The sequence below is a fragment of the Myotis myotis genome, unplaced genomic scaffold (genome assembly GCF_014108235.1).
Source record: "Myotis myotis isolate mMyoMyo1 unplaced genomic scaffold, mMyoMyo1.p scaffold_m19_p_1, whole genome shotgun sequence".
NCBI classification, from domain to species: Eukaryota; Metazoa; Chordata; class Mammalia; order Chiroptera; family Vespertilionidae; genus Myotis; species Myotis myotis.
The window spans coordinates 190212709-190229973 of NW_023416313.1; the positions used below are offsets into that span (position 1 = coordinate 190212709).

At 47.8% G+C, this 17265-nt stretch overlaps 1 protein-coding gene and 1 pseudogene across 1 annotated transcript; both read right to left on the reverse strand.

Annotated features, from left to right (window-relative positions):
- Nucleotides 1-3779: 3779 nt before the first annotated feature.
- On the reverse strand, nucleotides 3780-4675 carry LOC118664706 (peptidyl-prolyl cis-trans isomerase E-like). Its single transcript, XM_036325122.1, is given in 2 exon segments — nucleotides 3780-4270; nucleotides 4273-4675. Coding segments are annotated over 2 exon segments (894 nt in total).
- Nucleotides 4676-8665: 3990 nt separating this feature from the next.
- Nucleotides 8666-9080, reverse strand: LOC118678726 (annotated as a pseudogene).
- Nucleotides 9081-17265: the final 8185 nt, after the last annotated feature.

The following is a 17265-nucleotide window of genomic DNA, read 5'->3' on the forward strand; positions in this document are numbered from 1 at the left end:
CTATGAAGAGTCTCCCGACCGCATCAGGACTACCCACAATGTGGTTGTCTTCACCCAAAGTGTTCAACACTGTGGTTGAGCCCTACAGCACCACCCTCTCTGTCCATCAGTTGGTGCAGAATATGTGTATTTGGGGTGCCCTCTGGTACCACCTGGTGGCCATGGGGCATCACAGCAGCAGACTGTGGAAGTTGAACATTGGGGTCCTGACCCCACCCTGGAGATCCTGGCACCCTGACCATCAGACCTTAATCTCCACAGCTGAACAGATTCTTCCAGGAAAGGCGCGCAGACCTCCCCCCATTCGCAGGGAACTGAAGTTGAGTTGTGAGAAGGAGGCAGTGTGGCCACACAGGGGCAGCACAAGGAGGCAGGCTCGGCTGCTCAAGATGTAAGGGGCGCACTTCACGTACCCCCATCGTAGCTGGGGCGCCTCTGTCCTGGTTGGTGAAGGAGATACTACAGAGGAGCAGCCTTGTTGAACTAAATCACCTACGATGAGGGGCCGGGGAAGCTGATGCTCCAGGGTGGAGCCTCAAGCTCCGATTTGCCCTCGGGCTCTGGCCCACTGAGAAGGCTCTGGGAGGCAGCCAGCACTGCGTTGTTGGGCGGGTTTCTCTGGGTAAATTCCATGCTCAGAGGTCACCAAGTCTCAGTGGGGTCAACCTCTGGAGGCTCTGCACACTGGGCCACATGGCAGGTCCCTCTCTGCTCCCCTCCTGTGCCCTCAGGCATCTTAGCACATCTGAGTTTTCCCACTGAGCATGGCCCCAGCAAGAGGAGGCCAGCCAAGGGCACCAGGAGACGGGGCCCAGGGCAGTGAGCAGCTGGGCTCCCCTCTGGGCCACACACACCCCCGGTGTGGGGTCCCGGCTTCCCCGCCCCACCCCGAGCCTCTTCTGAGCCCGGGAAAGAAGCCTGCCGGATCCTGATGTCTGCTCAGACTGAGGGTATAGACAAGTGGCTTCATGCATGGCGATGGGCCGCTTCAAACCCAGCTGGGCCTGTGCTCACCCCAGCTCTTCCATTATAGGTCCCCGGCCTTTACCTCCCCACCCCTCCAAGTGACCCAACTTCCCTCGAATGATAAAACCGCTTCCTGGGCGGTCAGTCTCAAGCACTAGGCCCCTAGGGCTCCCCACTTGGCCTGGGAGGTATGAACAAGGACTGGGTCACCGGACAGCGCTGGGCTAATCAGGAACTGAGCAAATAAACACAGACAACAACTGATCAGACCAAGCCGACCTCAGGTCCATGAGTCGCATGTGCAGGGATGATTTAAAGCAGCAGCTGTCTATGGAGAATTGCTGCTTCACTTGGGTGGCTAGTATGTAGCACGTCAAAGTAACTTGGGTCTCGGTAGCGATTTCATGGACTACATCTATGTTTTTACAGCCCAGATATCCCCATACGTCTCCAGGTGACTTTCCAGCACGGAAGTTTAGGTCCTATCCCGGCACTGTCAGCTCAGCCAGCCCCCCTTACACTAAGCCTAACACAGCTCATTCAGGAGTTAACCAGCTAGTCACAGAGGGATCTGGTTGAACCCCGTCGCAGGCAGAGCTTTAGGGAAGTCACCTGGGGACTCCAAGTCCTCTTCAGCTTTAACTAGGGTTCAAGGCAGTTCTTTCTGCCCAGGTGGAGAGGGTTAGGGAGCCACCTGTGCATTCTAAATGCTGATGTTTGCATCGCATGGGGACAACGCAAGACACAGGGTGCTGAGAGACTGCTCCATAATGTGACGGCAGCTGGGTCCGGGCCAGAGCAGAGATCACTTCCCGTGAGCCCTCGGAGGGACCGATCCTCAGCAACTTTCATCCTGACCAGTCAGTACCGCCTCCCAGCCTCCCAGTAAGCACCGGTTCCCCATCTGCTCAGCACAGCACGTGTGATTCCCCCTAGGGTGGCCTTCAGGGACTCGTCCCGGGAGTCTCCCCCCTCCACCCTGTGGCATTCTTTGGTGTCTGGAAGTGTGCGGGGGGGTCCCTCTCATCTTGCAGTCACAGGAAGCACCTTGCACGTTTCCTGTCATGAACTGCCCATGACCGGACTGGAGGGCCTGCCGCTCCCTCGGGTCTTTCTCTGCCCTCCACCTACAGAGGTAGGATTTCAGCCCTGGGACCTTCCCCCGGGTCTACAAATATGCGCATTTTGCAAGCCAGCCAGGAGACAGAAGCAATGGGTTTCCACCTTGATCTGGCACTTACATGCTGACAGATCATAACAGTGCTTTCAAATCATGGCAGGCAGTGAATAGAACCAACACAATCAATGGTACAATAGGAAAAAAGCATTTTTACCAAAATGCCATAATCCAGAGCCAGCAGTGTTCTGATTGGTGAAATAGAACCTAAGCCAATCATCACAGCATAATGTGGAAACCACACACTGCCTGAAACAGGTACCACTTCCTTCCTGAGGATGGGTGTTCTGGACAAACCCTGGGCCAGTCCCATGCCATAGTCAGAGAGAAAGGAAGAAGATCCTGCCAAGAGTTCAGAATATTCAGAATTTATTTAAGCACAAGAGAGCACGCAGGGTTTGTGACCTGGTTCACACCGTTCAGGTGAGCCAGGTGGTTGAGGAGAAATCACTTCAGCCACAATCACTCACAGTGACATCAATCGGATGGTAGGCCTGGGCAGGATAGCAGTGCAAGCAGCTCCTTCAAGCCTCTCTTGTACCTGAAACTCATGGGGAATCTAGCAAAGTGTATGTCCTGATAAAAAGGGATTATATTAAGGTAAATGTGTGAGATCGAGTCACCTTAAGTGTTGCTATTCTGAGTAAGAAAAATGAAATATTCCCGACACATTTAAGGCAGCGTCTGCCTTCCCTGTCACCCCTGCTGCCCACCCCCTAATTTTTTTCTTTGTGGAGAAGAAGCTGTAAATGTTTTGTAGCTGCCAGCAGCTGTTTCAAGTGGAAACCTGGGGTGCCAGCCTGTATAGATCCTGTTCCTGGGGCTGCACAGCCCTCTTACTTTGTGTTATGGGGACTTCCCTTTTGTGCCCTGGTGCACCCCTCCCCAGTTTAGGAGTCTCTAGGGGCAGTGGCCATGTTCTCCCCCTGGGGACGGGGACCCTGTGCCTCCCAGTCCTGGGGACTCCGTGCCTGGAACCCTGCCTCATCTTCTGTTCCTGCCAGACCCTGTGGGTCACCCTTCTACCCTGGTGTCTGTAAGCTCTGGCTGGGTCAGGCCAGGATGGCGGGGGGAGCGGGCCGGTCCTGTTGGGCTGGATTGTACATATGTTAATAGCAAAGACGCAATGCCACATTTTTATAATTGTGATTAAACTTTATTGTACAAAAAAACTGTTTGAAAGAAACAGAGAATCAAACAGTATTTCATTGCAAACCAAAGCTAGACAGTAACGGCACACTCCCCCACTGAACACACTGGGAACCCGCGGCCCTGCGGCCGGCCACGGGCTCCGTGGAATGTGATCCAGAAGCTGCGCTCCTGCTCCTTGTGCCGCCCCTCGCACACCTTGGTCACCTCCTCTGCCTTCCTCTGCAGCAGGGCGAGCTCTGGTCGATTCACTGCGGGGAGTCCATGTGTGCGTTGAGGATTTGCAGATCTGCTGTAGCAGGTCGCTGGTGTCGGCGGGGCCCCTGGACCTGTTCAGGTGCTCGATGATGTCCTTGAGGTCCTGGGCCATGCGCTTCCGCTGTGCGTCGATGTTCTTGGCCAGCTTGTAGGTCTTCTGGCGTTAACAGGTGCTGGTCCCCGGGGCTGCCAGACCTGGATGCACGGGGCGGTGCAGAGGAGGCGCCTTTCACATGTACTCCCCACAGTCGGAGATGATCACCTTCTCCTTCGGCTTCCCGTCCTTGCTGCCCTGCGCCTCGATCTGCCGCAAGACATCCAGGCCTTCCGTGACCTCCCCAAACACCACATGCTTGCTGTCCAGCCAGTCCGTCTTGTCACACGTCAGGAAGAACTGGGAGCCGTTGGTGTTCGGGCCGGAGTTGGCCATGGAGAGCAGGCCTGGTCCCGTGTGCTTGAGGATGAAGTTCTCATCATCGAACTTCCTCCCGTAGGTGGACTTGCCCCCGGTGCCATTGTGGTTGGTGAAATCGCCGCCCTGGCACATGAACTGGGGGATGATGCGGTGGAAGCTGCTCCCCTTGAAGCCAAAGCCCTTCTCGTGGGTGCACAGGCAACGGAAATTCTCTGCCGTCATGGGAACGACGTCTGAGCGCAGGAGTATCTGGATGCGGCCGGCTGGCTTGTTCCCAATCTTGCTGTCCATGTACACCTGAGGGCCTTTTTGGCAGTGGGCTCTCCCTCCTGTGCTTCTGCTTTGGGGGGCTCCGACCCCTCTTCCTCTTTATTCTCTTCCAGAGTCTTCCCAGAGAACTTCTTCAACCAGTCATCATCTGACCAAACTGGTCTGGAAGAGCCTTCCTTAATCCTCATTGGTTTGGCCAAATTGACGCGAATCGTCTGTCCAAAGAGTTCAGATTCATTCATGTTGTCGATGGCTGCTGCAGCATCCTCTGCCAACTCAAATTCAACAAAAGCAAATCCTCGGTGCTTTCCTGTTTCATAATCCAGAGGAACCTGAATATCTGTGATATCTCCAAAAGGAATAAAAGCTGCATGAAGAACTTTGTCATCCACCTCCTCTGCAAGTCCACCCACGTACAGCACATGCTGGGTAGCGGCCATCTTGCTTCCCCGCTCTCCCTCTGGAAGCCAGCACCCGGCCCGCCCCCTTTCCAGGCCTAAGCTTATTTTTTTTAAAAAATTTTTCTTAAATACAGCAAAGCCCACACAGCCCCACGGCACTTCCCTGATTCCAAGTAGTAAACAGCATTCAACCGTAGAGCATGAGACTCTTAATCTCAGGGTCTTGGGTTTTTGCCCCACGTTGGGCACCAATTACTGGGGTTCAACTCCAGCAGGTCCCGGGGTTCCCAAAGGTGTGGACGGAGTCGGCGAAGAAGGAATGACACAGAGACAGTGTTCAGTTGATCAGCAGTCTAGCCAGGATCTCCAGCCACGTTCTGTGTTTGTTTCTCCTGCTACATCTGTATTTATACCAGTTGATCTTAATCCTATCCATTCTTTTCCAAATGTTAGGGCGTTCGCTATTTCCATTCCAGGGAGTAAAGATTATGTAGCTTAAACGTGATTGTTCATAGTTAAAGTGATTAACTACCCACCTGGCACTTAAGGGGTTTTACTGATAAAAATCCCCACCCTGGGAAACAACCTTTCTCTTGGAGAGGTAATCTTGGTTAACACACATAGCACCAAGAAGGGGAGCAAACATACTAAGAACAGTATGCCATAGACTCGAGGTCCCTTGAATCCTAAGCTGTGCAGATGTTTTTTCCCCGCAGCGACTGTGTCAAGCAGCAAGGGTGGTCCGGCTTCCGGCAGAAGATCTTTTCTTTTCAGTCAGTAACTTAAAGCTGTCATTTTTTTTTTGTCTGCTGAAATAAGAATTATAAAGTCAGTGTCGGCAGGGATAAAGGATAAAGTTTAAACACAACAGCTCCATTTTGTATGCATTTTGCATGCTTATATTAAGTAGAGAAGGAAACTGTCAGATGTTTTTCACAAAGGTATCCTCTTGATTGTACACTGCAGGTACTGTATTTCTTCGCTTTGTTTCACTGAAAAGACCTATCCAGCTAATATCAGTCATGGAAAGGAAGTGTTAAGAATGAAAAATAATGAAAATTAAACTACTTCTGTCTGTGAATCATTTAAGCAATATCTATCTTTAGAGTCTCACATTTCTGCAGTTGTGAATAAAGATTAAGGTGACGCATCAAAAAAGAAAAGGAAAAAAAGAAATGACTTTAAAAAAGGTGAACGAGGGCCATTGCCGCAAGAGCAGAAGATGCAAGGCGAGGTGTTTTGGCCTAGGAGGGCTCTGGCCTGTTGCTGGCCATCGGGTCAAGGCCTCAGCCATGTTGGCGCCTTCTGCAGGCTGCGAGGAAGAGTGGGCTCCGTGTCCTGAGCTCCTGGGGCATCACCCTGATCTCGGTCCATGTTCACATGATGTTCTCCCTGAGTGGATCTGTGAACCAAACTCCCCGCCCCCCTTTTATAAAACAACACCAGCCATGTTGGAATAAGCCCACCATACTCCAGCACGACCTCTTTTTAACTGATTACACTGGCAGTAGCCCTGTCTCTGTGACTTCCTGGAGAGCCACGTCCTGCGTGAGCAGGTGAAACTCATCAAGAAGATGAGGGTGACATCCGATTCACCTCCGAAGGCTAGCTGGCCCCCAGGGCAGAAATCTCCCATGTCCGGCTGTTCCAAACACTGTGAGTCCCCTTTCCCCTTGTCTTTCGGGCGTGGACTAGAATTTCAGGGATCACGATGCCCTAACTTATGCCCTGAGAGAAACATCTGGTTGGCGGACCATACCTGCAGGTTTCAGAATGAGTCAACACAAACAGTGGCCAATATTGGAAACTGGGCAGGGGGGGAGCAGAGGGGAGTGTTTTTGTACAACTAACTATACTTTTCTAAGGTTGAGAATTCAAGTCTCCATCAATTTCCTGAGTGTTGTCACAAGTTATTCAAGGACGGCTATTAGCAAGGAGGTGGTTATGGTTCAGAGTAGTCAATTGGTGCCACTTCTTGGGATCCATGTCACAGTGGCATCAATAGGACACATGTGTTTCCCACTCAGCATCTTCCCAGCTGGCCCACTCACTGGGCAGGGGCATGGGCTCTGGGATGGGCACCTTGCTCATCAGCATGATCTATGAAGAGTCTCCCGACCGCATCAGGACCACCCACAATGTGGTTGTCTGCCCGGGCCCACGGGGCATGCAACGTGCGTACCGTGATGATTCCTGTAAGGGAATGAGAGGATAGGAGACTCGAAGAAATGGAGGCAAGACAGGATTCTGATCAAGCCTCAAATTTTATTTTTACAGCGGCAGGATATATACTGTTTTGGGGACGGGGGGGGGGGGGGGGGGGTGGGGGGGAGAAGCCTATGGATATTAGCCTATCAGCAGGGTGGTAGCAGGTTCTGGAATGTGGCGGTTGTTGCTTCAGGGTATGAGATAATTATCTTTAGCTGCTGACCAAACCTCAGGACATACGTGGTTTCTGGTAACTAGGAGTTTCCAGAACTTAATGGCCTTGACGTGGTTACTACCAGAAACTTATTGTTCTTAAGATGGCTTTGTCTAGGCCAGTTTCTCCGATGGCTCCCAACAGTTGTCTTCACCCAAAGTGTTCAACACTGTGGTTGAGCCCTGCAGCACCACCCTCTCTGTCCCTCAGTTGGTGCAGAATATGTGTATTTGGGGTGCCCTCTGGCACCACCTGGTGGCCATGGGGCATCACAGCAGCAGACTGTGGAAGTTGAACATTTGGGTCCTGACCCCACCCTGGAGATCTTGGCAACCTGACCATAAGACCTTAATCTCCACAGCTGAACGGATCCTTCCAGGAAAGGTGCGCAGACCTCCCCCCATTCGCAGGGAACTGAAGTTGAGTTGTGAGAAGGAGGCAGTGTGGCCCCACAGGGGCAGCACGAGGAGGCAGACTGTGGCTGCTCATGATGTAAGGGGCGCACTTCACGTACCTCCATCGTAGCTGGGGCGCCCCTGTCCTGGCTGGTGAAGGAGATACTACAGAGGAGCAGCCTTGTTGAACTAAATCGCCTACGAAGAGGGGCCAGGGAAGCTGATGCTCCAGGGTGGAGCCTCAAGCTCCGATCTGCCCTCAGGCTCAGGCTCACTGAGAAGGCTCTGGGAGGCAGCCAGCACTGCGTTGTTGGGCGGGTTTCTCTGGGTAAATTCCATGCTCAGAGGTCACCAAGTCTCAGTGGGGTCAACCTCTGGAGGCTCTGCACACTGGGCCACATGGCAGGTCGCTCTCTGCTTCCCTCCTGTGCCCTCAGGCATCTTAGCACATCTGAGTTTTCCCTCTTGCTGGCCCCAGCAAGAGGAGGCCAGCCAAGGGCACCAGGAGACAGGGGCCAGGGCAGTGAGCAGCTCGGCTCCCCTCAGGGCCACACACACCGGCGGTGTGGGGTCCCGGCTTCCCCGCCCCACCCCAAGCCTCTTCTGAGCCCGGGAAAGAAGCCTGTCGGACCCTGATGTCTGCTCAGACTGAGGGTACAGACAAGTGGCTTCATGCATGGCGATGGGCCGCTTCAAACCCAGCTGGGCCTGTGCTCACCCCAGCTCTTCCATTATAGGTCCCCAGCCTTTACCTCCCCACCCCTCCAAGTGACCCAACTTCCCTCGAATGATAAAACCGCTTCCTGGGCGGTCAGTCTCCAGCACTAGGCCCCTAGGGCTCCCCACTTGGCCTGGGAGCTATGAACAAGGACTGGGTCACCAGACAGCACTGGGCTAATCCAGAACTGAGCAAATAACACAGACAATGACTGATAAGACCAAGTCTACCTCAGTTCTATGAGTCGCATGTGCATAGATGACTTAAAGCAGCAGCTGGCTATTGAGAATTGCTGCTTCACTTGGGTGGCTAGTATGTAGCACGTCAAAGTAACTTGGGTCTCGGTAGCGATTTCATGGACCACGTCTATGTTTTTACAGCCCAGATATCCCCATACGTCTCCAGGTGACTTTCCAGCACGGAAGTTTAGGTCCTATTCCGGCACTGTCAGCTCAGCCAGCCCCCCTTACACTGAGCCTAACACAGCTCAAAAGCTAGACAGTAACGGCACACTCCCCCACTGAACACACTGGGATCCCGCGGCCCTGAGGCCGGCCACGGGCCCAGAGGAATGTGATCCGGAAGCTGCGCTCCTGCTCCTTGTGCCGCCCCTCGCACACCTTGGTCACCTCCTCCGCCTTCCTCTGCAGCTGGCTGAGTTCTGGTCAGTTCACTGCAGGGAGTCCATGTGTGCGTTGAGGATCTTGCAGATCTGCTGTAGCGGGTCGCTGGTGTGGGCGGGGCCCCCGGGCGCTCGATGATGTCCTTGAGGTCCTGGGCCATGCGCTTCCGCTGTGCGTCGATGTTCTCGGCCAGCTTGTAGGTCTTTTCGCGCTCCTTGTAGGCGTGCTGTAGGCAGACGGTCCCGTTCTGCTCCCTGACCAACTCAGAGCCCATGCCAGAGCCCATGCCCCTGCCCAGTGAGTGGGCCAGCTGGGCAGATGCTGAGTGGGAAACACATGTGTCCTATTGATGCCACCGTGACATGGATCCCAAGAAGTGGCACCAATTGACTACTCTGAACCATAACCGCCTCCTTGCTAATCCCCGTCCTTGAATAACTTGTGACAGCGCTCAGGAAATTGATGGAGACTTGAATTCTCAACCTTAGAAAAGTATAGTTGTACAAAAACACACCCCCTACCCGCCTCCACCAATTTCCAATATTGGCCACTGTTTGTGTTGACTCATTCTGAAACCTGCAGGTATGGTCCGCCAACCAGATGTTTCTCTCAGGGCATAAGTTAGGGCATCGTGATCCCTGAAATCCTTGTCCATGCCAGAAGGACAAGGGGAAAAGGGGACTCACAGTGTCTGGGACAGACGGACATAGGAGATTTCTGCCCTGGGGGCCCGCTATCCTGCGGAGGAACCCCCGTATGCTTTCACTAGAGGAGCCATGAAATAAATGCTAGGCAAATACATGCTGGAATGATGCCACTTTCACCAGCGAGACTGATCTACGTGTGCTAGACATGTCACAGGTCCACAATATGCCTGTAAGAGAGTCACAAAGACAAAAAAAAAATAAAATCAACAAAATATGCTGGTACATGAAATGGCGAATTGCCCAAGAGTGGGAGTAGAATGTTCACATTTTTTTAAAAGCAAAGTCGGTGAATATATGCAAACAGAAGGCAATATATTGAGTGTTCACCAAGCTGCTAGCCATGGTGACCCCAGAGAGGTGAGGCTAGAGAGTACTTGCACTTCATAGTTACACACCCAAATATATTTTTTAATGTGCACATATCAGTCTAATAACCAGAAAAATACAAATAAAGACAAATCAAGATAAGTAAAATGTTTCATAATTATTTTAAAATTTCTTAACATAATGAATGATGGGCACAGCTCTAGTTTATCCGTCCACATTCACACTGTGTATGAAGTAAAGTGACCAATAGATCCACTATTACAGATGAACAGAATAATCCCAAGTTTTCACTTGGTCATAACTTCCTTTCCAAACTGTGCTGCTCACCTCCAGGCATAGTGTGGACCCCCCACGGATCAGAGCCATCTCACCTGGCAGGGCATGTGTCAGACAATTGCCCGGTGTCTCCTGGCTGCCATGAATGATTACTGGGTGCACAAGCAGACAGAGAAAATGCAAGAGAAGTCAGGCCTGGTTTCTCAAAGGAGTCATAGCCCCTGCCAGACAAATCCTTCTGAAAATTCACTGACATCCATGTTTCTTCCCAATCAGGTTCACAAAGTATCCAAGATGCTCACCCAGGGAGAAACAGGGATATCCTCTGGCACAGAGAGAAGAGGTTAAATAGATTAACCGGAACGTCTCTGGATTTTAGGAGAAGATGGCTCCAAAGACAGGAGACATTTGTGACTGGTCTCAGTCAAGGACAGCTCACAGGCCTCTGCTGCCTCACCCGTCACTCCATCCACGTGGTGGGCCTCTCCCACACTCTACCTCTCCCACTTCTGCAGGGGCTGGATGCAGGTCCCAACATCCCTAGCCAGATAACAGGAATGAAATCCTGGAGCCAGTGAATACCAATAGCAACCAGATGACTATAATAAAGATGGGGGAAACCTTGGCTTAAGAAAATGGGGGCAAAGGACTACATTTCTCAAGTGCAAAATTTTCCTCTACCTTTCTCAATCATTTGCATAATTTTTGTCAAGGCCAAACGTAGTTTATTTTATTTATTTATTTATTTATTTATTTATTTATTTATTTATTTATTTTAAATACATTTTATTGACTTTTTACAGAGAGGAAGGGAGAGAGATAGTTAGAACCATCGATGAGAGAGAAACATCCATCAGCTGCCTCCTGCACGTCTCCCACCCGGGATGCGCCCGCAACCAAGGTACACGCCCTTGAACGGAATCGAACCCAGGGGACCTTTCAGTCCGCAGGCCGACGCTCTGTCCACTGAGCCATACTGGCTTCAGCTCCAAACGCAGTTTAAAATAAGGCAGGTGGTTCCTGTCCACTTGTGCCTTTGTCCTTCGGTGACGTCCAGGCCTGTGCTGTGAAAGCGCAGGCTTCCTGCGCAGGGCCTGCAGGAGCTTCTCAGTGGGCTATTTTCTCAATCTCATCCAAATCATCCGTGTCCAGTCTTTCTATTTTCTTATTAAAATGCTCCTGGATTCTGTTGAGGCTGTTCATGCTGTGCTTGCTGTCGACCATGGTCACTGCCAGGCCCCTCTTGCCAAAGCGGCCAGTGCGCCCAATCCGGTGCAGGTAAGTCTCGTTGTCTGGGTTCCCATCCTTGTCCACAGGAAGGTCAAAGTTGATGACAACAGACACCTGTTCAACGTTGATACCACGGGCACACACTGGTATAAATACAGATGTAACAAGACAATAGAGGACAGAACCTGACGACCGAATCTGGCTGGTGAATCTGGAGAACCTGGCTGGAGTTCCTAGACAGAACTTGGCTGGAGATCCGGGCTAGAGATCCTGGCTAGGCTGCTGAAGAACTGAACACTGTCTCCATATCATTCCTTCATTCTTCGCCAACTCCATCCACACCTTTGGGAACCCCTTGACCTGCTGGGGCTGGACCCCAACACTATAATTGAAACTTTGTTGCCGCTCCAGCTCCGAGGCCACGGCCTGCTGAAAGCAGGTATCTGGGGTTTGTTTAGCTTCTATAATTGCAACTTTGTTGCTTAGAGTGGAGGTCAGAGCCTGGCCGCAGCAGGGAGGAAGCTTGGCTTCCTCCATCACTGGGGCAAGCAAGCCTCCTGCTCGCTTCAGCTGCGTGGCTGCTGGCCATCATCTTTGTTGGTGGTTAATTTGCATATCTCGCTGATTAGCCAATGAGAAGCGTAGCGGAGGTATGGTTAATTTCAATCTTGTCTATTATTAGATAGGATAACTAACAGATTTTAAACCTTCAAATGCTGAATAGCTACATAAATTATTGTGAATTTTTCCTTAGAAAAGATTTACCTCTTCTGCCCTATTTATTACTTGTTTGTTCAATTGTGGATTCCTGGCTATTTATTTTATACTTTGGATTATAATCTATAACTATTTTATTTATTTTGTTACCCAAATTGTCCCAGGTTTGTCAATTGGTAGTTCTTTTAGGTTGACTCCTATTTCTCTTTAACATGCCTAACATTTTGTGTTTTTGTTTTTTGAGCACTTCCTTACTCTCAGGCATGATCAGATGTTCCAGGCTCATCTTAATTCGTCCCTGCCTCCTCAGCCCTATAACCAGCCATTTTTCCAAGGAGCCTTAATTCGTCCCTGCCTCAGCCCTGTAACCAGTATTTGTCCTTGTATTAGACAATGTCACATACCCCTAATTTATCGTTGTGATTATTTTAAGACTTTACCCTCCTCCCCTAACTTACAAGTTATTTAATACCAGGGAAAGAGAAAGATATTATCTCAGGGTTAATGTAAACTATTTTAACACCTTACTACTAGCCAGAGACTATATTAGTTGTCCCTTGTCCTAGAAAAACAGGACTAGAAATTAGAATTTTCTGTCTTAACCTTTCCCCCTTATCAATGTTATTTAACATTTTATAATCCATCTGAAGAATGCTAAATGGGTATTCCTTCCAAGAAGGAGATTCAGTGCTAGTAAGTATTTTAAGAACAGGAATTCCACAAATATATAGGATAGTTAGCACTCTTACTTAGTCTTTGCATTTTTATTAGGAATAACTAACAGATTTTAAATCCCATACTCTGAGTCATCCAGTGTGTGCATAGTTAGTGTCATTTTTAAAACCTATATAAAAGGGACTGGGGAGAATATGTTTTCACTCTACACGTAAAATGAATAACCAACATTAGAAATTTTTAAAAATTGCTTCAGAAAGGGACAGTTAAGATAAATTAATCTGAAATCTATACTACATAAACGTGAATTCAAAGGTGATTGTATTTTTCCCCTAAAAGCTACATTTGTACTTACAAATACACGGCTCAACTCAACTGTCTGTGTCAAATGCCAGAATCTGGTTATTAGACTTATGATGGGATTTAAGCATTTTAGTGAAAGGGAAAAATAAAATATTTTTTGTTAAAAGTAAGTTTTGCAATTCAAAGGATTTATTCATTTGGGTCTCCAAGTTCCTCCTTTCAACATGAGAGAGTCTTGAAGGTAGTATCTTTGTTTCAAAGGATTTTGCTTTCAAATCTAACTTTTACTTTGAAACCAACCAAAAAGAAACTAAGTATGTCAGAACCATACCTAATCCCCTAGGAGTCAGCATTGCATCAAGTTTATTAAAATTAAACACTTTTCTTTTCTTTTTCTCTTCCACAAATAGGCATCTGGTAATAAAGGCAAATCAGCTGGGTTAGGATAAAACAGACAATGTTTTTCCTTCACTAGTTCATTTGGAAAAGTCGCTTTGCTAATTGAGAAAATTTTAATGAATTTTACTTGTATTAAAATAAAGGTGATTGCTTCATGGCAACAATGTACTCATTTGAGAAAGTCATTACATTTATGTATTGTGTTTTCATGTAAATACTTTTGCCAAAATGTATTAGCAAGGAATATAATATTATGGTTCATGGTCCATGCAGTATCTGAAAAGAATGATTGTATAACTAATCAGTGAAAACAAAGTAAATGTTCCTCTTGGGTTTGTACAATAAAAATGGAATTAGAATTATTCAGGCTCAAAAATGCAAATACAATGCCTCTCTACCAGCAGAAAAATAAAATTTTAAAGGCAAAATTTGTATATTAAAGCCAGTGTTGTAGTTTCTCTGAAAATCTTAGTTTGATTTCAGAACTGATCTCATCAAAATTCACTTCATGCATTTTAATAAAGTAATTAAATGCTTTTGTGTTTTTAAAACAATGAAATTATCCTTCATTCTCCAAAACAAACTCACTGATATTCTGAACACATTCTGGGGAAAATTAATGCTAATCAGTGCAGCAGCAGCAACCAAAATAGTACTTAAATGTATTAAACAGTAACATAAGATTAAATTCACAGTAAACTCAAGAGCAAATAACCAATATCAATTTAAACAGATTAAATCCTGGGAAAGGACAAAGGTTGGAAATGATCTGAAAAGATAACCAAATTCTAGTGAGAACAATGGGCCTTGTATTACACAACAGCAACCCCTACCGGAAGCTGGTGGCTGCTTGGCAGGCTTTTTTGGAGGCTGCAGGGAAGGATGGGCAGGGGGACAGGAATCTGTGAGGATGCTCAGACTCCCCCTGGCAGGCAACGCCGCCATGGAATTCAGGTTCCAGAATTATTTCTTCTCTATTGTGTAATCATAAAGCTCAGGTTCATGACCTAGAATTTTTATTACTTCTCAACTATAAGTGGACAGGACATTGTTTCAAAGGTTTCATTAGGAAATATTTAGAGTGCCCTCTTTTACAAAAAAGCTAAAATTCTGTGATAAATACTTGACACAAAAAAGCTTCCTAGGAATTTCCTCCAAGCTTGAAGTTGTTCCTGTCATTAGTCGAGGATGTTTCTGAGGGTGCTTTGATATGACACCCCAACAAGCATGCATGGTGGCGATACTTATACATTTGTATACAAATACATATGGATGAGTACATATGTATGCATACACACACACACACACACACACACACACACACAGCATGCAATCTATGGTTCTAAGTAGAACCTCTAAAAGCCTTGCTAATTGGAAAGTTCATCATCAGTTTGCCACTTAGTGTTCAGGCTTATGGCTTTTTCTGTCGATTTTCTTTTTTGGGGGAGGGCAAACATCCAAAACAATCACTTGCAAGAAGAAACATCCTAGAAATTATAAAAGGCAATAATTTGACAGACTAACCATCTATAAAACATCTTCATTTAAAAATGAATGTAAAAAGCCCAACGGTATTTTGAATCCAGCAATTCAAATGACTCAAATACTTAACTGTTATGTCATATAACTGAAGAAAACCTCAGTCAAGCTGACTTGCTAAATGTGTGAAAATTCCACGAGCAATAAGTACAGTGATCAGAGAACTAAACTGAAGAAAAATCAGGAGAGATCATTTTAGCAGACAGGGCAGAGACAGAGAATGGAAGAAAGAAGGGAACTGAAGCAAGCACTAAAACCAGATTTGGTTTGAAAAAGAAGCCTAAGTTATCATGAAATATGATCATGGAAACATCTCTCAGCTTTGCACTTCACTTTCTGAACACCCATCCTACCACCTCTAGCATCAAATGCTTTTGTTTCCTGACTTACTTTGTGAATGGTTTCTCTAAAAACCTAGCAGGGAGGTGCATTACCCAACCAAGTCAGTCCTCTCTCAGAGCCCACGTTCGGCGCCCAGACAGAGGAGAGGAGAAGCTGAGTTTCCTTCCTCTAACGTGTGTGGAGGAGGCCGGGAGCAGCCACAGTGTAAGGTATTGGGTGTAACTCTCTGGCCTGAAATAGGGAATAAAATTCTTTTAGACAGGAGCAAAGTATCTACTGAGAACCGTCTGCAGGTGCGAGTGTTCCTTTCCTGAGGCTACAAGCACTGAACACGTTCCTCAAAAAAACAAGATTAAAAGTATTTGACATTTCAGCTGCTCTAGGCAGGCAGGTTAGTTGTTGAGAAGAAAGTGCTGGGTCCAGGACAGAGGGGCCAGGCGCCTCTCCGCTGGGCCCAGCTGTGTGCCCTTGAGTGCATTGCACCTTTCTGGGCCTTACTTTCTTCATCTGTACAAATGAAGACATTGGACTATTTTTCCAGTTTGATGGCAACATAAATAAATTTTAATGAAGATATAGTGTTCAGACAAGACGTGATTTAGCAGTGCTTCATAGAACTATCACGGCTCAAAAAGAGAATGGGTTCACTGAATCAGAGAACTAAAGCTAGCAATGTATTTTCCCTGGATGCACTCACTCATTTATTTGTCCATAGGTATTTATTAAAGGTCTACTTTGTGTCAGACTCCCAGCCAAGAAATGGAATACAGACTTGAATACAACTCAAGCTTTCCCCTCAAAGAGTTGCAGCGTAGTGGGGAAGAGACACACAGATTGGTTTTCGCAACACAGGGCAGCGAGTCCTCATCTAACATCTGTGAGAGCATGTTCGGATGATCTCAACCAGGCGGGCAATGGTGAAAATGTCACCAAAGGATGCCCGAAGGGGCAACACTCAAGTCCCATCTGAAAGCATGAACAGGAGTTAGCTCTCGAAGAAAAATGTGTATTTGAGGCAAAGTAAGCAGCTTTTGAGCTAAAGCCTAGAGCAGGGAAAAACATATGGACGGTTCAGGCAACCGTAAGCTGTTCAGCGTGGCTGGAAAGCAGGGCCATGTCCAGAGAAAAGACTGCAGAGAGAGCAGGAGCAAGCCCTGAAGTGCTGAAGGAGTAAGCTCATTCTATTCAGGGTGAGGGCGGGTGGGAACAGGAAGAAACAGATTGAAGATTTTTAAGATTGGTGGTAAGACCAGTTAAGAGCTTGTGGTAAAGATCTGTACCACGGCCACAGCAGTAGAAATAGAGAGAAGGGAAGAAATTTGTAAATATTCATAAAGTTGAATCAACAGGTTTTAGTGATTGATTGTGTTTGAGGGTGAGGAAGAGGGAGATGTTAAGTATGACTTCTAGTGTAGATGGCTGATGCCAAAGACAACACCAAAGGATGGAGATCAATTTGGGTTGGGAAAAAAGAATTCTGTCTGGGCTGTGGGTTAATGAGACATTCAGATGGAGCTGTCTAAAGGGATTCTAGAAGCTAAAAGAGAGATTAGAGGCAGAGACACAGATTTGGGAGTGAACAGAAGCAATGTCCCAGGATCACATACTCACTGTTCTGTGCCCAAGAGAGGAACTCCCTTCTTCCCTCTGCCACCCATTTGCCTAACGAAGTATTGAAAAATCCTGTGGAAGAATTCTTATTGGCTTGGATGATATGCCCAACTCTGTGGCCAAGAGGGTGGTCTGCATTGATTGGCAGCCCCTACTGGGATAATTTACATGGAAGGATTAGGTCCCAAAGTACGTAACAGTGCTATGCAAAGCCACAAATGTCCTTAGCACCCCTTCATCCATTATCTTCTGAACAAGAACTCATCCTCATGAACACATCCTGAAAACGTATCCTTCTGGAATTCCTCCACCTCAGAAACTCCATTCTCCCATCACAGCCTTCTC